Below are 22,315 nucleotides of genomic sequence, written 5' to 3' on the forward strand. Positions count from 1 at the left end.
AAAAAATAAAAATGTAATTAACATTAAATTTAACCAGTACCTAAGAAAGAGACTGAAAAGTATTTAAATAGAAAAAGGTTTGAGATTTCTTAGCCATTTTCTCTTCCTATAAAAAATAATTTACTGAGTGCCTACCATATGTAAAATGCTAAGTGCTATGAGAAATACAAAGATTTATAAGATGTGATATCTGTATTTAGAACCTCAAAATCAAGTAAAAAAAAAATATGTAACACCACATGAGCTATACCATTAAATATATATATATATATAAAATACAAACTAGAAACTATAAAGTCTTCTGATTGAGAATGGAACTTAAATAATAGTAAGAATAGCTAAAGCCCCAAAATCTGAATATAAACTCTCCCTTCATCTTTGGCTAACTCTTAAACCATGAAAGCACAAGTGAGACTTGGTGGGGGATACCTCAAAAGAAAGCATCAACTTTCTGAGACTACTCAGAGCAGATTTCAAGACAAGCATTTCCAGAGGGAAAAAGGCCCATTTAATAATGCTAAAAGAATTCATTTATCAAGAAGTCATGACAATCCCAGGGCTTCCCTGGTAGCTCAGTGGTAAAGAATTTGCATACCAGTGCAGGAGGCCCGGGTTTGATCCCTGATCCAGGAAGATCCCACAGGCCATAGCAGCTAAGCCTGTGCACCACAACTGCTGATCCCGTGCTCTAGAGCCTGCAAGCTGCAACTACTGAAGCCCAAGCGCCTAGAGCCGATGTTTTGCAACAAGAAAAGCCATCCCAACAAAACTGGAGAGTTACCACCACCACCCCGCCACCCACTGCTTGCCGCAACTAGAGAAAGTCCACAAGCAACAACAAAGACTCAGGTCAGTCAAAAATAAATAATCAGACTGGCTTGAATCTTGAAACTAACAACCACACAAGACATATACAAATTTACAGGAATAAATTCAGCTTTTACTATTTTACAGACATTCAAAATTTGTGAGACATATCCAAAATCAGATAAGTAAATAAAACAAAAGACACGTAAAAAAAGTCTAAGAGAAAAAGCAATCAACAGAGCCAGACTCAGAGATGACCTAGAGGCTGGAGTAAGTAGACAGGTGCTTTAGGAAGGTATTTTGAACTTACTGAAAATAAAAACAAAACATATCAAAATTTGTGGAATGCTGGTAAAGCAGAGCATAGAAGGAAACTGATAGCATTTAATGATCATGCTAAAATAAAAGGTCTAAAATCAATAAGCCTAATAAGCTTCAGCTCAGGAATTCCCTGGTGGTCTAGTGGTTAGGACATGGTGCTTTCACTGCCACAGATTGGGTTCAATCTCACCAACTGTGTGGTATTGCCACCAAAAAAAAAAAAAATTCTCAGCTTTAAGAACCTAGAAAATGATCAAATTAAGGACAATAAAGTAGAGGAAAAGAAAGATAAGAAATACAAAATACTATAGTTTTTAAATCTAATATTATTAATAAATATTTACATTTTTCAAAAGAAAAGTCCAGGCCAAGATGGCTTCACCGGTGAATTCTATCAAAAATTTAATAATACCAATCTTAAACTCAGAACACAGAGAAAGAGGGATCATTTCTTAATTCATTTTATGACCTTGATGCTAAGAAACTGATGAGGAACAAAATTTATCCGATCAACATCCCTAATGAACACAGACACAAAACCCTCAACAAAATATGAGCAAATTAAATCCAACTATATATATAATATAAAATGTCCAAGTGGAGTTTATCCCAGGAATGCACTATTGATTCAACTAACACAAATGAATTTCACTACATTTCAGGGGAAAAAAAAATAATAATAATTTGTTCATCTCAACAGATGCAGGAAAAAGCATCTAACAAAGTTCAATGTCCCTTCATAATAACAACTCTTAGCAAACCAGAAATAGAAAGGAAGTTCTTCAAACAGATAAAGCTCACCTTAAAATCAAAACTAAAACTCTACAGCTAATATCATGCTTATGAGTAAAACATTAAAAACTTTCTAAGATGAAGACTTAGACAAGAATTGTCCACTGCAACCGTTTATATTCAACATTGCACTGGGAAGTCTTAGCCAATTAAATAAGGAAAGAAAATATCATGACTGTATACATTAAAAATGCAAATGAATCTAGGAGAGAACTATTAATTTACCAAGGTCACAGAGTACAAGGTGAAAATTCAACTGAATTTCTCCACACGAGCAACAAAACTAAATTTCTCCATACTACTAACAATCAAAAATAATTTTAATTATCATTTACAATAGCATAAAAAACATTAAAAATAGAGTCGAGCAGTTATAACAGAAACCACAGTTCACAAAGTAGAAAACATTACTATCTAAACTTCCACAGAAAAAGTTTACAACTCTTGCCTTACAGCTTAACTCTTTCTGCTACTAAAAGAGAAAATAAACCCAGCAATTATACACAAAAATTCATTGGCTTTTCCTTCTCCAATATTTATGTGGTGGTGATGTTGTTTAATCACTAAGTTGTGTCCAACTCTTTTGTGATCCCATGGACTGTAGTCTGCCAGACTCCTCCATGCATGGGATTTCCCAGATAAGAATACTAGAGTGGGCTGCCATTTCCTTCTCCAGGGGATCTTCCAGACGCATTGTCTCCTGCAAATCTTTACTACTGAGCCACCTAGGTAGCCCAATATTCATCTGCAGAAACTACTAAATACATACCTTAACTATTACATTGGACTCTTTAAAAATTTAATGATATTTGTTGAAAATGATCCACATCCTACTGACCTCTGATGTATTTTTCTTTATCTGAAATATTTATTTTAAAAGGTAAACTGCAATTTCCCTCACCAGTAGCAACCAGTGTTTACAGCTTTTATATCATGTAGATATGACATGTTTTTGATAAGAAATGCTATGTTAGAATGTGTGTGTATATTTCCCCTCAGTTGTATCTTTCTCTTTGCAACTCACTCGACTGTAGCCTGCCAGGCTCCTCTGTCCATGGAATTTTCCAGGCAAAAATACTGCAGTGGGTTGCCACTTCCTACTCCAGGGATCTAACCCATGTCTCGTGTGTCTCCTGCTTTGGCGGGTGGATTCTATAACCACTGAGCTGCCTCAGAAGACCGTCAAGTTAGAATAAAAACTAACAATTTAGAAATCAGGTTTCATTCAGGAACAAATTTCAGTCAAACTTAAGACTTGGGGGGAAATGATGGTTAACAGTTAATTCAGTCACAATGATTTAATAACTAAAGACAAAATCAGTTGTTAAGTCTTTTAAAAATAGAGAAATATTTAGGCACTGAATAGAAAACCGATCCAAAAGACCTGTATACAGATTTACATATAAAGTCCACAGTTTTTAAAAATATAAATAAAAATACATTTGTATGGAAGGTAAAATTGACAAGACATTATTTTCTTCAGGAAGTCTTCTGTAATTCTTTTGAGTTATGTGCCCTCCTACGTGTTTCACAGCACCCTTCCTTTTGCTTAATCTAGCACTTACCATGCTATATCAAAAACAATTATTTATTTGTATTATACAACTGTTCTACATTTATAATCTTAACAAGGGAAGAAATCACATCTTTTCCTTATAACTGCATCACTAATGTTTATAACTGCACCATAATAAGCACACAGTAGGCACTCAGTAAATGTTTGTAAAATGAATTCAAAAAATTACATGACAGAAGTTCAAAACCTACACACTCAATACTGCTGTCTAAAATGTAAAAAACAGAAACTAAATATGTGTGATCATAACTCTTCATATATTAATTACAATTTAGTACTCTCATTTATAAACCTGAGTTCAGAGGTGGTATATGGTATGTAAACACATGCCTTATTTGTTTGGGTTTAAGGATTCCTTGAAAAAAAATTTTTTTTGATAATCACTGACTTAGAGGGTTAGCATGATATGCAGCACTTAGGCTAATCAGACCAAGTAAGTCTTTTCTTTTGGCATATTAGTGTCTCTATAATGTACTGTGTGAAAACTCAGAAACTACCCAATTTCTTGCCAGCAAATTCATTTATCACATTCATTCCTGACAGCAGGTACCAAAATTATCTTTCTTGTGATGCCATTTGGAGCACTGGGAGTGATTTCTAATTCAAAAGCTTTCCAAAGGACATGACATAAGGGAGGAACAAGTCATTTATATATCCTGAAAAGATCAGGAGAAATACAGACCAGTTCTACAGTTCTTAATCCTGTTCCAGATTTGGTCAGGAAGAAAATCCTTTTAGGAAACCTCTCCTAATTCTTAACTATGGAGCAGAGAGAACAAATATATACAGCTGTCAGACAAACACAAATCTCTGATAAGCAATTTAGGTTCCACTACAGATGAAAATAAATCATCCCTGACAATTATCTATGACAGGTTAGGACCAAGTAAAGTTTTCTCCAAAGTAAGAGGTAAAAGAAAGGTAAGTGATTGCCCTAAGAACTCTCACTAAGAGATGCCTAAGAAACTGATACCATTACTACCCTACTTTTGAGTATGTAACAATTTCAAACAGGTACTCAAGTTCCTCATGATCAAATAAATTGAGTTAAAAGCTGCAGTTTCCCATTCAAATGGTGGTGGTAACAAAATCTCTGCCTTATGAATGTATAGTATTTGTATATATATTCCATAATCTAAACAACACATCAATCCTGGGAAACCAGCAGGCCATTATTTCAATCCTTATTTTATTGATAACTATCTGCAAATGCAATAAAGAGAAAGAAGACTTGTTCAAAATCACATTGATAAGAAGCAGCATAGAGGGAATTAGAATTAGTCTTTTTAACAATTCAATGCTATCTACAATTATGGAAGTATAAGCCTCCAGACTGAGGCATAAAACAAAACCAAATCCCCTTCTAAGTGAGTTATATTACCATATCTACTGATATAGAAGTACACTAGAAACATCAGGGACTTTAGAAGTAGATTTGTATTTCAATTCTGCTACTTACTGGTTTATGACCTTTGATACTCAGATTAAGGGGCAAGATATAACTATAAAAAGTTAAATGAGGAATTCATGTAAAGTGCTCACATGAATTAATGTACAAGGGAGGTTTTTAATCTTGGCTACCTCATGTAACTTCATATAACTTTTTGAACTTATTTTCCTTTCCCTTTCAGCTAGCAATAATTTAGGATCCTAGTTCCAGCATGGCTCCGTCAAAAAGCTCTCTGGACACGGAACCCCATAGGGTTCTCTTCAATAGAGATTGAGGCTTCTGAGCTACGCACATAAGTTACTAGCTGAAGTCCTGTCTGTAATTATGAAAGACAATTTCATAATTTCCTTTCCTTTTCACTTGTGGAAATTCCAATTTCCTTTCCCTTTCACTTGTGGAAAAAGACAGCTAAGGAAAAAAACAAATTTTTAAGAGGTAATAAAGATAACCAGACAAGGAAGAGGGGAAGTGAATAATTAATTACTTGGGAAAAAGGTCCTGCTGACAAAGGATGGTTCACTGAAATAGTAGGAAAAGAGAGTCCAGAGGAAGGAAAGAATCTAATCACTCACTTAAATCCTAGGCAAAAGGCATACAGAAAAGTAGAGACGCATATCATGAAGACAGAAGATCTTAACAGCAGTTTACTGCAGAATCCAGTTTACCCTAAAGTGCTGCAAGAAAGCCTTGGACTGGGGAAGGCAAACATAATAATAACTTATTTCCCCCTAAGAAAAAAAATGGCTATCATAGCCTCAGCTATAGTAAGAGAAATGACTTGTTTTTCAGAATAGCTTGGAAATACTAAATACAAAAGAAAAAAAGTTCAAGAAGTAGTAGAGAAAGGACCATTAAATGAACCAGGAACTTCATTAAAAGAATAAAAAGGGAAAAAAAATCGTCCGTATGGGCTCTTTCTTACAGAGAACGCAAGGCTTGTTTCCTTGACCCTTTATCACTAACCGTAATAGCAAGCAAGAAGGGTCTGAAAACACAAGAAGCTGTTAAGGGGAGGAAACTAAAGGGTTCACATGAGTTTTTCAGTCATTCTAGAGGCTAGAAACATATGTTCCTCCCTTAGGTCATGTCTTCCAAGATAGTATCTTAATATCAAATGGCAGAACAGAGATATACCAGCTGTCAGGGATGTCTCAAAACCATCTTTAATGTAACAGCTGAGACTCTACGTCTTTGAACTGCTATAACTTTGAACTGCTACAAGTGTAAAGGGTACTATGTCTTCCACTGGGAAGAAGGGCAGGAAAGAACAATAGGCAAATTAATGAATTATATATGGTTCCAATTTCAATTAGTCATCTGTTTCAAATGTTCTACTTTGATTGAAGTCATTAGTAGCCAATAGCAAAAAGAACATGAGTTTTAAATGTTCACAATCATAAGTAGGATGAAATCTCTTTCGTATTATGTCCACCCATAAATAACAAGTGTATTATTTAAATAACAAATCATGTTCTTCAGAAAATACATAAGGAGACTTTAATTCATTAGTATGCTATTGTTCTGCCCAACTATAGACAAGTTATTCATAAATGCCTAACAAAGTCAAGTAAGACCAAAGCTCTAAAGTATATATTCTTTCTTTGAAAGGAAAATTTAGATAACTTCTCCAAATTCCTATAATATCTTTTATGCCAATCTAATTCTGTAATATAGTCATGTTAAAATAAACATCAACAATCTGTTAGTGGCAATGGGGGAAGAGGAAAATAAATGAACTACTGGACATACCCTATGTAATATTTCTAAAACCTTTAATGCAGTATGAAGAAAACTGTTGAAAATTCTTCTCTCAGAAGGGGGAATGCCGATCTTGTAGAGTTTCAAAAGATGTACCACAACCTCCTTAAAAAGTTCTACAATCTTGAGGAATAGCGGAGGTTCAAGTACTGACCACCAGTTTTCTGTTATTAAAGGGTGAACACACAAATAAAATAAAATTTAAAAAGTCACAATTTTCAAAATCATACTGATTTTTCCTAAAGCAGTGGCTCTTAACCCTTTGAAAATCTCAAGAAGATACATGTAATATGATATTTTATGTAACATTTCTAGGGTTGATAGACACTACTCCACATTCAAGTTAAAGAATACGGTTCTAAAAGCTCTCAAAAGCAAAAATAAAGTAAAAAAGGTCTACTGAATTTACATTCTTGGTTTGCTAAGCTGTATTAAAAACTTAACCACTATCCCTCGTATTAAACCAGGTGTTTCAAACTGCTTCATAAATTAGTTTAATTTTTAAAAACACTAAAAACTGTATTGCTCCGATATTTATAGATCTCTCCAACTTTTACCTTTCAACTTAAAGTTGAAATGTGAAGCACCACCTGAATGCAAGGTACTCCTAAATATCAAACACAGAAACTGAATAATGTAAAGTATACCGTGTCTGTCGTTCCCCATGTTCACTATTTATAGCTATTAACTACAAATATGACAGTCTTGTGCAGGAGACAGAAAGGAACAGGAAAACTTCTGACAACATGGCAACAATACACTTGTGAGTCCCTGCTTCACTCTTCTAACCACTCACTGGCTCATTCCCTCAGATTCCAGGATTCTACCCACTGCTTGTTGCTTCCTCTGCTCACTCTCAGCCTAAAACTTCTTGTACTGATTTTATTACTCTTATGTATCTCAGACTGACATATCTAACAAATACTAAATTAGGAAGGAGGAAAGCACTGCTACTAAATGTAGCAGGTAAACTACAACAGCCAACAGATAGAGATGAAATCTATACAATTAGAAAAATCAAAGCGAGAAAAGTTTATGCCAAAAACCCAGAGGAATAAGATCAAATGAAGAGTGGAATCTCACATAGAGAGACATCAGAAAATCAGCAAACAAGGCAAAGGGCTAATAAAGTTCAAGGGGGGTTTAATACCCAGGTTTGTTCAGTTTTAACTGTTCCCTTTCCTTTACTCTTTAACAATAAGATCACTCTGGAGTGAATCACTCTGGAAGTTTCTGTTCAGTCGCTCAGTCATGTCTGACTCTTTGCAACCCCATGGTCTGTAGCCCACCAGGCTCCTCTGTCCATGGGGTTCTCCAGGCAAGAATACTGGAGTGGGTTGCCATTTAGAGAAATATGAAAAACAGGTTTTATGTTTCCTGATATTGTCTCCACTGTTGTGTTTGATTAAAATTTTAATATTTAACATGCTTTGCCTCCAAAACTCTAACAACTAGCATCAGATGACTAGCAAAAAGTAATGAATTGAAAAACAGGTTTACCTTTCCCTGAGACAATGTCAAAATAACTCAGCACAGCAAAATTTCAAACAGCAAAAAAGTAAGAACCTAACGAGCATTTTCATTTAAAGAAAAAAGGTTACAAAAGAAAAAAGTATTAAAATTCTTACCAAGTACTTTCAGCGGTGCCTTTTCTAAGCTCACAAGAGCTGTACCAAAGGGAATTGCTATTGTGGTGAAATTGTTGGAATCGCTCATCAGGGGACATTCTGGTAGAGTAAGATAAAATCTCAATGCTTCAACATCAGGTAAGGAGCTAGTCAGTTTAGGAATAAGATTCTTTTCCAAGCTAGCTGCCACCTACATTTTGACAAAAAGTAAAATCTACTTCATTTAAAATGAATGCATATTCAAAAAAACAGAAAAAGAAAATCTTATACCACAGGAAACATTAAATGGTGAAGGGGGAAAAAAAAAAGAAACCATCTTATGATGCATCAATGAATGTACTCTGGAGCACAATGAAAATTAATGCCTATGCAATATAAGAGAATCTTTTTCTTTTAATTAATTATTTTAATTGGAGGCTAATTACTTTACAATATTTTGGTGATTTTTACCATACACTGACATGAATCAGCCACGGGTGTACATGTGTCCCCTCATCCTGAACCCTCCTCCCGTCCCTCTGGTTGTCCCAGTGCACTGGCTTTGACAGTCCTGTTTCATGCATTGACCTTGGCCTTGTCATCTATTTCACATATGGTAATATACATGTTTCAATGCTATTTGTAATAGAATCTTAAACATCTTATGTACAAATCTCAATTTAAACTCTCTGCATCAACAGCTATGTAGACTTAACCAACATGGTAATGTTAAATAATTAAGGGTCTGCTCTGAACATCTGGAAAGATTTACAGACGTCTGACAGCTAAATTACAAACAGTTTAAAATAATACCTGATTTAAATTCTTACATTAGTTTATACAAAGACATCATAATAAAGTATAAGAAACTATAAAGTTAATTAGGCAACAAAGCTTTAGAATAACATGGAATAAAAAACTCAACAGGGAACATAATACAAATACAAAATACTTTAAAAACAAACCTGCTGAGATATCTGAGGATGATCAGGTTGTATAAGTTTGTGGAATAAAAGTCTAGCAGCATTCATGTCAACCCCTGAAAATCTAGTGCCCGTTCTATAGTGATCATCATTGCTATTGTTAAAAAAAGAGAGAGGGAAAAAAATGATAAAATAAACTTTAAATTCATTTCATTTATTTAATGACATTATTTAATAAAATAAATTCAAAAAATTCAGTGTAACAAAGAACTGTCACTTACCTAACAGCTAAAAAACTTCCATTTAGACAACCAGATGAAGAAAATGTTCCATCAATTTCACTAAAAAGAAATTTAAAAATCTCCAAATCACAAAATGAGAAATCTGTTTACCTTCATTTTTTAATAAAAATTAAAGTTAAAACAGCTGATCAGCTATAATCCCTCATCCCAAATACCTACACCACCTTCAACAACAACAACGACAAAAATTTAAAGTACTAAACAAGTCCATCTGCACACAAAATTTTCAAGAAGGAAGTAATACTCAATTCTTCCAGGAACAGATGTTAAAAGAAAGTGACCAGTATAAAGCCAGAAGGAACTTTTTTGCAAACCCAATCTCTAAAGTGGCTATATGTAATATTTTAAGAACTGCATATTCTTATATGTATATTTTTATATATTTAAAATATATAACAATTTAAAATGAGATCTCCTAAAATATCCACTATTATAGAAATTCCAGACATTTAAACTTCTGTATATAAACCATTCAGTAAATGATATTTAATGAAATATTTATTTAAATAAAAACTTCTAAGTACACGTTCCTCTACCATGGAGTTGAGAGATTTTGTCTTTGTGTAGATAAAACTTTTTTCTTACTTGGCTATCTCTACAGGAAATCTTCCAGAGGGGTAGCTGAGCCATTTTTGAATTAGAGCTTCATTCACAGTCCAGATCTGCTTCGAAGGATCAGGATATCTAAAGTCATCTGGTGGCCCACAGTTCTAAAGTTTAAAATAAGTAGATCAGTTTGAGGGAGAGGATTGTATACAAAGCATTCTGCATCTGGAAGATAATCTCTACTAAACACCTGAAAACAAAACTCGAAAAACAAACTGAAAACAAAAACTTGTCAAATAGATCTGAAAATATTTGTAGACTTGAAGAAAAAAATTAAGGCCATACTTTGTAACATATAAAGAATACTAATATGAAATTATCTGAGCTTATTAATTATTCATATGATTTTTATTACCTGGGGATTAGAATAATGTGAAAAGCTTTGATCTCCACCTGAGAAAATTCTTTTCACGCAGAAATATTCTTCAGAATCTGTAATAAAAATAAAATATTTAAAAATTCAAGATTTATATATATATTTTTTTTATAGCATCAAATATGCTACTGGACTTTCTCTTAATCTCTAACTTAATGAGACCTCCCAATCCTGGTTTCAATGACACAAAATGACTCAGAATGTTGACCAACCAAGTTAATGGAACATTAAATGATCCCACAAGCACATCCAGCATTTGCTAAGCTTTTTGGTTGCTTTTTTTTTTACCTGTTTCTAAGTTTTGTTTTTGTTTGTTTTTTCAATTGGAGGATAAATTGCTTTACAATGTTTTATTGGTTTCTGTTGTACAGTCTTCTTTTTGATCTGCATGTCAAACAATGACATTTTTTAATCTAGATCTTTATTATCTCAATATATTTTAAACTGATGACGTTGTAAAAACTGAATCAAAGGTATAAAAGATAGCTCAGAAGAAAATAAAAAGTAAGAATATTCATTTTGGGGAATTCCCTGGTGTGGTCAGGACTCAGCATTCTCACTGCTGTGGCCCAGAGTTCAATCCCTGGTTGGGTAACTAAGATCCTGCAAGCTATGTGGGACATGGCCAAAAAAAAAAAAGGAACATTCATTTTAAAAAGAATGAAAACAAACAAGAAACGAGTATCAGTGTATGTTAAATCTTGAGTAATGCAAAATTCTTTTCTCTCTCAACAAAGCTATACAAAAGTAAAGTGACACACACAGCTCTGTATTAGAAACTATCAATAACATCCAAATCAGGTCCAAAAATATAAATATTAATAAACAAATTTAGTAGAAATAAAAGAAGAAACAATAAAGTCCCTTTTCAAAAAGACATTCAAAGCCTCTTTCTCTTCTTTATCTCAAAATGGAAAAACTATCTATAATATTAACAAAAATACCACTAGACTAGTATTTATAAGCATCACACACCAAAACACTATAGCACCACAATGTGTGTAACTTAAGGCTTTGTTGCTGTTGTTTGGTCTCTAAGTCATGTCCAACTCTTAGGCAACCCTATGGATCGCAGACCACCAGGCTCCTCTTTCCATAGGATTTCCCAGACAAGAATACTGGAGTGGGTTGCCATTTCCTCCTCCAGGGGAATCTCCTCAACCCAGGGATCGAACCCACGTTTCCTGGTCTCCTACACTTGCAGGTGGGTTCTTTACCATTGAACCACCAGGGAAGCCCAACTTAAGTCTAATTATTTCCAAACATAATCCATTTCTGTGTTCCTACTCCTGACCCTCCACTCTTCAGCTGACTAGACTAATTCTTCACCTGTATTATTTGTGACCATCACTGCTACAGAATTGTAAATTCTTAAGGAAGGGATCATATCTGGATCATTCCCTACTATTAACCACAATGTTTTATTTGTAAAAACACTGAGTAAATGTTTAATATATAAAAATTACCTAGCTTAGAAAATACCAATAATAAGAGCTTCAGAGATCAGAACATTAATAACCAAATTTTCCACAACAAGAATGTTCTACGGCCAAACATTTTAAAGAACAGATTAAAAGGGTAAATTTAAAATATTAAATAAACCAATTATTCAACTTAAAATCTTTCTCTACATCATCTTCACAAGTCCACATGAAGTCATGTACTTTCTTCAAAACACTGAGCAGGATGTTATTCATTTGTTTCTAAAAGGTGATTCTGCCCTCTTTAAATAATCATCAAGTAAATGGATAAACTACAGTACATGAATAGGTTTCTGGGGGCTGTGAATAGGTCACCAAAAATTATTTTCCTTAATTTTCTTTTTAATTACAACTCTAAAAATGTCTGTGGAACCTAGTCATTTGTCCTACGCAGCTTCCTGCAGATTGGATTCTGGTGATTATATCCTTGAGGATTCTCCTAGTATTTTCCTCAGTCTTCCGTATATTTCTGTAAATTAGTAGTTGGATCTAGAGAGGATTTCATTAGATTAATTACTCAATTATTTTGACAAAATTATTACATGGTACTGGACAGGGCTATTCTTCATCAGGAAGCACATAATGTATGGTTGTGTTCCTTTTTGTGATGTTAGTAACCACTGACACCCACAGACCATTAATTCATTGTGGGCTGAAAAATGATACACTAATATTACTTCCTCATCTTATGGCTGGACCATTAGTGTCCCCTTATCCACCACATTGCCCTGTAATAGGAAAGATTAATGCTTGTTTTTTCCACTTATTTACTATTGCTTGGCTTTTTGAATTTGCATTTCTCTTTGATTATAATTTTTACATGTTTCTTAGTAACCTGGATTTCCTCACTGGGAATTTCCATTAACTACCTGTATCTATTACACGCCTAAATATTTGTCCTACTTACTAGGTATCTTACTATTTTTCACACCAATATGTATGAGTACTTTGGCAACTACCTCAGGTTTTATCTGTTACAAACATTTTTCCTAAATAATTATTTGATTTCAACTCATATTTCTTTTTCAATTAAATTAAATGTATTTGTTTTATTCTTTATGACGTGTTTCATTGCCATAATGCTAAAAAAGGTTTTTCCCATCCTCAAATTACAGAATTATCTTAAGAACTTTTTTATATTTAACTTTAATCCATCTATAATTTCCTTTAGAATATATTGCTAGTTTAGGATCTAAACTGACATTTTGCTACCAATTCTCATGTGTTGAGTAATTCTTACCCCTTCTCCACATACTTATTAGTGATGCCCTGTTTTAAAGTTATGAAGAGATACTATACCTCTTCTACCTATAACATACAACCCTCAACAACTTTGGCACTCCTCTCCACCCCAAGTGTTCTCTAAGCCTTTCTCATAACTTTCACTTCATAAGGTCCTTCCTATAACTCCAAGAGCAGCTGCCAATCAACTGCAGTTTGAACCTGGAACAAAACCTATATACAGTGCCAATACATGGATCCTCCTCTCCCTCCCCACGATATCCCTTAAACTATAATAATCTGAATGTCTGTTTTACCAATAATCTGATTTAACTGTTACAGTTTTATATATACATTGTCATATCTAGGAGGGCTAGTTCACCTTCTCCTTACTCTCTACAAAATACACTGTCAGGAAAAACTGAGAAGACTTTGAAATAGGCTCTCCTGAACTCCCTTCCCCATTTACTGAGTCTTGTTTAGGGCCCCTTTCAGAAACATAGCTACCTAAAAGGTGTCTCTGAGCTATTTACAATTCTGGAAAGCATACTATTTAGGAGCAATACTGACAGAGATACAACTATCTATGTGCCTTTGATTTACAAGGAAAAGTAGTTTTGGATGATCTCTGAATCCCTTTGCACTCTTAGGACTTATTCAGAATCCCAAAGGGCTTAAAAGCACTAATATATACCATGCCAGAATTGAAAATTAAGAGATTTAAAAAATACTCATTGATTTATTTGAAACTGAACAAGAACAAAAGCACTGCATATTAACACAGATAACATTTTAGTACTAATATGAAAGTCATTTTAACCTCATGGACCCTCTGAGACAATACCACTTGCCCTTGAAAAACTATCAGCTTGTCCACAACCTGGAAGAGCATAACTGAAGACACAGCATGCTAAGTGAATTTCATCTGCCTGTTTATACTTGACTGTGAAAAAGGTTTTCAATATGTTAAAATCTTAGCAAAGTCCACTTCAATTTTAAGGGTGTGCTCCCGTGTCTTCACCTATATGTTGTTCTTTACTTTTGTGTAATCTGCCAAAGCGCAAAAATTCTGCATCTTACTAGAAAAACTTTCTATACTACGTATCAATTTTATTGCCTTTCATTATTTAAGGGGAAAAAAAGAATCAAGACTCCTCACTTATGAATAAGCTAAAGATCTTTTCAATCACATTACCATTTACATTTATTTTGAAATGTTTTAATCTCACTTCAGTAAAACAGGTAACCAGGTATTATTTCTCAAGCATCAAAGGTTACATCTTTTAATAAAGTGTTCCAATCTTCTCTCACAACTTTTTTGATTTCTGTCTTCCTGTTATGGGCTGAACTGTGTCCCCTGCTCAAATTCATATGTTGAAGCTGTAAGCCCCAGTACCTCAGAATATGGCTGCATTCGGAGACAGGGCCTTTAGAAAGGTGATTAAAGAAAAATGAGACTGTTAGGAAGGTGTCCTAACCCAACATTCCTGCTGCCTTTATAAGAACAAGAAGAAAACACCAGCAAAATACATACACACAAACACACAATCATACAGTAAGAAGGTAGCCGTTTGCAAGCCAAGGAGAGAGGCTTCAGAAGAAACCACACCTGCTGACAGGGTAATCGTAGACTTCTAGCTTCCAAAACTGAGAAAATCAATTTCTGCTGTTTAAGCCACCCAGTCTGTGGTATTTTGGCAGTCTTACAAACTAACACACTTCACCAAATCAGATCCTAAACATAGAAAAATAGAACTTCCAGATACTTTATATGTGTTAGTGAAAATTCCTTTGAGATTTCCCAGAGAGGCTATAGAGAATCACAGAGATCTGCCATTTCAACATATAAGAAGAGATGCTAGAAATAATTACACTGATTTGATGTGTTACTATTGTTAAGAGTTGCATGGGAAGAGCTGTCAAATCAGAAGGTTAAATTTATATGGTAAATGTAAATATAAAATGTTTACTTCTCTAAACTAATAAAAATATTTCAAAATGCAAGTATTATAAGTTTTTCTAATTTACATGGTAAACATAATATACAAATTTCATAAATTAATAAATTGCAAAAAGTGTTTGTTTTATGAGAAGTCCATAGAGATTCAGTAATGTCATTGCTTTGGGGAAACAGTATTCAAAACTCATGAATAGTTTTGTCAAGTTTTCCTGTATTTATGAAAGTTTCAGTGGTAAGTGGCATCAGTTCTAACTTCAGTTATTACCGAACTTTCATTTTCATTTACATCTATCATCTTCTAGGCCAGTGATTTTCAAGTGGGGTTCTACAAAAATATAGATGTCTAAACTTGACCCCTGATTTACTGACTCTCTTTACTTGATCCTTTTGGGGTTATTTCTGGCATTAGGTCTCAGGCTTATCATGTTATAACTCAAGGCTTTCTTCATCTATAAAAAGTCATATTTATTCATCTTTAAAAATCAGATGTAACAATCACTGACTTCTTTGTAAACAGGCTTAATCATCATCATTAGAAACATTCTTGTTTAAAAACCTTTTTGGAATACAGGCATAACTCACTTTACTGTGCTTTACAGATATTGTGGCATTTACAAATTAATGATTTTTATTATCAGACAATGGTTAGCATTTTGTAGTAATAAAATATTTTGAATTAAGATATGTATATTTTTTAAAGAAATAATGCTACAGTACATTTAATAGACTACAGGATAATGTAAACATAACTTTTATATGTACCAAGAAACCAAAATATTTATCTGACTCACTTAATAGAGGTGTTCTGGAATCAAACAGCAGTATCTCCAAAATATACCTGTAATGTGCTCTGTTTGTCACAGATACAAATTTCCCTGTTAAATTTATTCTTATTATGGACTCTCATCATATCCTTCCACTTGACAATTACCAGTAATAAATAAGCGACAGTTATTCTAAGCCACTGTCATCTACTGAATAGCTTTTGTTTTACTCTTACGCTTGTCTGAAAGCTTTTCTATAAGCTACAGGCCAGAGTTTGTACTATCGACAAATAAGGATAGTCTCAGAGTCCTGTGAAAAGGACTGTATCTGGTATTTTAAATCATTTATATGCCAAGTAGACACTTGGGCACAGGTTTCTGAGGAGACAGGCTTAGAGAACTTTCAGAAGGCACCAGTGGACTACAGTAAGATTTCTCATATATTCTTTTTAAGCTGATAAGCCATTTTATGAAACTGACAATCCAAGATCTATAATGTTTAACTTCGTTTTAATTTTCTGTTTTCTGGATCTCCCTTACAGGGAGTCATTTCTCCTTCTTCTAAAGTAATCTAATTCACATCAATTTTGTAAACTCTGCTTTGGTAGGCTGAAATGAAATGTTAAAAAAACAGTTTCTCTTCTCACTTCAGCTTGCCAGTATTTCCAAGAAAGGAGCTTATATCCTCACCTAGTGCCCTGATTTTTGCAGCAGCCATCTAGCGAACACCTCTAGATCACCCAACTCTGGGGGTCCGGTGGGGCTTATGGCTTGAGGGTCCCACAAGACTATAATCAATGGAGAAAGACTTCTTAACTGACTACCACCCCAGGGCACAACAAGAAGCAACAGACGGAGGTCCAATATTTCTATAAAAAAGGTGTATTAGTTTACCTAATAGAGCTTTGGGCTAGGAGGAAGGCTTCTAATTAAATCCATATCTAAAGGCCTACTGTAATCTTCTCAGAGATCTCAGAAGGAGAGCCCTATCTGTATGCTGTCCTTCTACTACACTCCAGAGCATCTGTATCTTCCACAGGGGAGCTTATATTCCCATCTGGTAATCCCATTGTGGCTATCACTTAATGATTCCCCTTCATAGCCTGGTTCTGGTGGACAGCTGGGTTTGTATCCTGGATCCCATGGGATTTTAACAACTGGAGAAACAGTTCTTGGCTGGCTACCACCCTTAGTGCACAGCATGAACAGCCAGTGGAAACATATACCAGTTTTCTGTGAAAAGGCCTATAAGCTTGTCCCGGAGCTTTAGCAACCTACTGAGGTGATCTCTGGGAAGAGAAGCTGGTGGATGCCATCTCTGCAGTCTCCCTTTATCTTGCTTTAAGTTGCTAGACTCTCCTGCAAAGGAGCCTGTACCTTTAACAGGGCCCTGATTTACACAGCTGCTGCCCAAGAAACATCTCTAGGTTGCCTGGTTCTGCCAGCCACTGTGACTTTCACTTGCGGTCCCACAGGATGATATATATTTGTTTACTTAAAACATGCTGCCTGAGAGTCTGGCACCCAATCAGCCTGAATCTAGGTACTTGTTGAAACTTTCCCCTTTGAGAAACTGACAGGTCTCAGCATATCCTCAACTAACTGGGAGCCACTAAAAATAAGACAGACTTCCTGGACATTAACAAAGGTTTGAGAGACAACCAAGAGTGAGGGCAGGGTTGAACTACATTACAACACTACAATAATCAAAATGGTATGATATTGGCATTAAAAATAAGACACAGATCACTGGAACAGAATAGACAGCCCAGAAATAAACCAAAGCACATATGAGCAGTTTATTTAAGATAAAGGAGCCAAGAATACACAATGGGGCACGCTAAGTCACTTCAGTCATGCCTGACTCTTCTGACACCCCATGTGTGCATATCAGGCTCCTCTGTCCATGGAATTCTCCAGGCAAGAGTACTGGAGTGGGTTGCCAGGCCCTCCTCCAGGGGATCTTCCCTACCCAGGGATCAAACCCACATCTCTTTATGTCTCCTGCATTGCCAGGTGGGTTCTTTACTGCTAGCGCCACCTGGGAAGCCCCACACAATGGAGAAGGACAGTCTTTTCAATGAACAGTGCTGGGGAAATTGGACAGCCACATGCAAAAGAATGAAACTGAACCACTATCTTCTACCACACACAAAAACCACCTCAAAACACTAAAGACTTGAATGTATGACCTAAACCAGAAAACTCTTAGAAGAAAACACAGGCAGCAAGCTCCTTGACATCAGTCTTGAGGATGATTGTTTGAATTTGACCAAAAAGTAAAGGTATCAAAAGCAAAAATAAGCAATAGGACTGCATACGAAACTAAAAAATTTCTATAGAGCAAAGGCAATCATCATCATGGATTAAAGACCAAAACGTTAAGATCAGAAACCATAAAACTAGAAGAGAACAGGCAGATCACTCTTAGACATAAATCATAGCAACATTTTTTGGATCTGTCTCCTAAGGCAAGGAAACAAAAGTGAAAATAAACGGGACTTAATTAGACTTAAAAGCTTTTTGCACAGCAAGGGAAACCACTGACATAACAAAAAGACCTATTAGATGGCAGAAACATTTGCAAATGATATGGCCAATAAGGAGTTAATAGCCAAAATACATAAACAGTTCCTATTATTCAACATTAAGAAAACAAACAGCCTGGTTAAAAAAAAAAAATAGGCAGAAGACCTGAACCAACATTCTTCCAAAGAAGGCATACAGAAGGTCAACAAGCAAATGAAAAGATACTCAACATCATTAATCATCAGGGAAACACAAATCACACCAAAATATCAACCTGTTAGATTGGCTATTATGCAAAAGACAAGAAACAACAAATGTTAGTGAAGATGTGGAGAAAAGGAAAGCCTCATGTACTGCTAGTGGGAATGTTAATTGGTACAGCCACTATGGAAACAGTATGGACGTTCTTCAAGAGATTAAAAATAGAACTACCATATGATCCAGAAATTCTACTTCTGGGTAAAACAAAAACACCAATTTGAAAAGATGTATGTACCACCATGTTCATTTTACAATAGCCAAAATATGGAAACAACCTATGTTTCCAGTGATGGATGAATGGATAAAGAAATCTCATACATACACACACAAATAATATATACACAGCCATATACATGCAATGGAATATTAGCCATAAAAACAGAAATATTGCCATTTGTGACAACACAAATGATTCCAAAGGGTATTATGCTAAGTGAAATAAGTCAGAAAAATAAACACTATACAATCCTGCTTACATATGGCATCTAAAAAACAAACTACCACCAACTGAAAACAAGCTCATAGGTACAGAGAACAGATTAGTGGTTGTATATATTGCAAATGATTGCCACAATAAGTCTAGTTAACATTTATCACCACAGTTACAAAAGCGTTATCAAACTGTTAAGATTTATTCTCTTAGCAAGTTTCAAATATGACTGGAAATTTGTATCTTTTGAGCCCCTTTATCCACTGTGTCTGCCCCTATCCCCAGCCACCTCTGACTGGGGCTCAAAAGGTACAAATTTCCAGTCATATTTTAAACTTGGTAAGAAAGTAAATCTTAGTTTCATAACAAGAAAAAAAAAAATGTAACTATGGTGACAGATGTTTAACTAAACTTACTGTGGTGATCGTCTGTAATATATACCTGAAATAAAATATAGTAAGTCAACTAAAAAATTGTGTCTGATTCTTGCTGATCCCCAAAATTCAATGAGAATTCAAACATACTAGGTTTCCCTTCTTTTGATAGTAATGTTGCTGTCTGCATGGGTTCAGTAAGAGTATGTTACCCTTTTCACTAGTTTGTACTTCTTTCATAACTGGTTGAGCAATCAATTATATAACCAAAGGCTTTCCTGAAATGTCATATTTGAGAATGATGGCTATTGAATCAGATACAAGTCATTTTAAGGAATAAAGTTGGCTTTACTTATGGAGCCAATGCTTATGGTGCTTCAGGCCCAGTAAAAGATTACTTTGTCAGGTCTGGGACATTGTCATGGAAAGAACTGTGTTCTCCCCAAATTCTTATATTTGAAGTCCTAACTCCCAGAGGCTTCAGAAAGTGACCTTATTCAGAAATAGGGTCACTGCAGATGTAATTACTTAAACTGAAGTCATATTTGAGTAGGGTGGTCCACTAATACAAAATGACTGGTGTCCTTATAAAAGAACAAAATTTGGACACACATAAGCACACAGAGAGAATGAAGGCAGAGACTACTAGCCAAGGAATACCAAAGACTGCCAGCAAACCATCAAAAGTTAAGAGACACATGGAACTCTTACAGCCCTCTGAAGGAAGCAACACTGCCAACACCCTGATCTTGAACTTCAAGCCATGAGGACTGTCAATCAATAAATTCATACTGCTCAAGCAAATAAGTTTGTGATATTTTATTATAGCCGCCCTAGCATACACATTCTAAAGAAAGGTTTACCCTTTGCCCAGTTCCAAGGAGAGAGTCTCAAAGTCTTGGGCATATCCTATTAAGAGTGTATTTGTTTACCTGTGGCCTTGAGACCATATCAGACAGTTTATGCTAAAAATGTGATTTATGGTAGGGACCACAGAGTTATCTTCTAGAGGGGCTGAGTAAATAAAATTACATTTAATTAGTTTCTATCCTACACAGTTTTAGTACAGTACAAAGTAATTATCAGCCATAAAATTGTGGTAAAATACACACGGTAGAAAATTTTACTGTTTTAACCACTTTAAAGTATTAATTTCTGGCATTAAGTAAATTCACAGTGTTGTGCAACCATTATCATTATTCATCTCCAGAATACTTTATCATCCCAAACAAAAACTTTGTACCCATTAAAGAAGTCCTCATTCTCCCCTCTCTCAAGCACCTGGTAACCACTGTTCTCTCATTCTCTATAAATTTGTTCTAGGTACCTCATATAAGACGGATCATACAATATTTGTCCTTTTGTGTCAGGATTCTTTCACTTAGCATAATAATGTTTTAAAGGTTCTTCCATACTGTGGCATGTACCAAAATCTTATTCCTCTATATGAGTAATACTCAATTACATGCATATTCCACATTTATCTATCTATTCATCTGTTGATGGACAAATGAATTGTTTATACCTTTTGGCTACTGTGAGTAATGAGACTAAACAGCAGCAATAATGACTACCTTAAGAATTCTATTTCCTTTCCCACTTTAATACAAATAATCTCAAAGTATGCAGTTTTAAAGGCAACAAAATGCACCTCTAGGTGACTAAACTTTATGAACAGAAATACATGATTCCTTACAATACCCATGCTGCTTTAAATGACAAAATCTCTTTTTTAGGTTATTAACGGTGCCTTGTGGAAGAAACTGATATGATGAAATACCAACATGTTCCTAAGGACATAAGAAAAAGAATGATACTATTAAAATAAATGCAGGTTACAAACCAAAGAATGACTGGAACAAAGTAAAGCCATATTCTAACACAAAATCAAACAAAAAGAAGAAAAAAACAGTATCATATTCTGACCTTGGTTAAATAAGAAAATAACTGAGATAACCTTTCAACTACAAAAAAAAAAAATCTTCAAAGGTAATTCATATTAAAAAGTTTTGGGTCTTTCAAATGTCAATCTTCATGGCAGGTTCATCACTAAATAGTCTCAAGTGCCACAGCTCAGAGAAAAATCCCAAAGAAAATCAAGTATAGATAACATAAATAAAAAACAATTCTGAGGTACAGTTCAGGATGGTAAAGAAAGTATTTTAAAAAGTACATTTTGGTTGCAGCTTGTCAAAGAAGTAAATGAGAAAACAGCATTTGAGTACTTCAAATTTTTTAGTAGTAAATTAATATCAATGAAAAGATATCCAGATCTATTGAAAGAGTAACAGAAAATAAATTATGCATTTGTCTAAAACAGTGGGATATAAAAGCAAATTTTAAAGTTTAATATTTTAAATAAGTAATATATATATATTCAAATTTCAGAGAAATAGACACGGTTATATATGTTAAAGTCTCATATATACCCAAGACTGTTAAAGTAACTGTTAAAGTCTCGCATATACCCAAAAGAACTGAAAGAAGGATCTTGAGATATTTATACGCCCATGTTTATAGCGCTATTCACAGCTGTCAAAAGGTAGAAACAATCCAAATGTCCATCAGCAATTAGTAGATAAACAAAATGTAGTCTATACACACATGCTGTTAATAGCCTTACTATTAACATTCATGCTGTGACATGGATGAACTTTAAGGACATTAACAGTAAGTTGATAAAATAGGCCAATCACAAAAAGGCAAATACTGCATGATTCCACTTATGAGGTGAAATTTAAAGTGTTAGTTACTCAGTATTGTCCAACTCTTTGTGA

At 34.6% G+C, this 22,315-nt stretch overlaps 1 protein-coding gene across 11 annotated transcripts in view; it reads right to left on the minus strand.

Annotated features, from left to right (window-relative positions):
* The window catches only part of HERC4 (HECT and RLD domain containing E3 ubiquitin protein ligase 4), a 126,495-nt gene that overhangs the window by 38,810 nt on the left and 65,370 nt on the right, over nt 1-22,315 (minus strand). For 10 of the 11 annotated variants that reach the window (XM_044942176.2, XM_025284610.3, XM_044942177.2 and 7 more), the window contains exons 9-14: nt 10,498-10,574; nt 10,122-10,246; nt 9,516-9,575; nt 9,277-9,388; nt 8,333-8,522; nt 6,696-6,868 (exon numbers count right to left, since the gene is read on the minus strand). In XM_044942176.2, coding sequence (XP_044798111.1) covers nt 6,696-6,868; nt 8,333-8,522; nt 9,277-9,388; nt 9,516-9,575; nt 10,122-10,246; nt 10,498-10,574 — 737 coding nt within the window. The remainder of the gene's footprint in view (nt 1-6,695; nt 6,869-8,332; nt 8,523-9,276; nt 9,389-9,515; nt 9,576-10,121; nt 10,247-10,497; nt 10,575-22,315) is intronic. The other variant, XR_006550812.1, reaches the window with a different exon arrangement.

This window comes from Bubalus bubalis, chromosome 4 (genome assembly GCF_019923935.1).
Source record: "Bubalus bubalis isolate 160015118507 breed Murrah chromosome 4, NDDB_SH_1, whole genome shotgun sequence".
Taxonomy (NCBI): domain Eukaryota; kingdom Metazoa; phylum Chordata; class Mammalia; order Artiodactyla; family Bovidae; genus Bubalus; species Bubalus bubalis.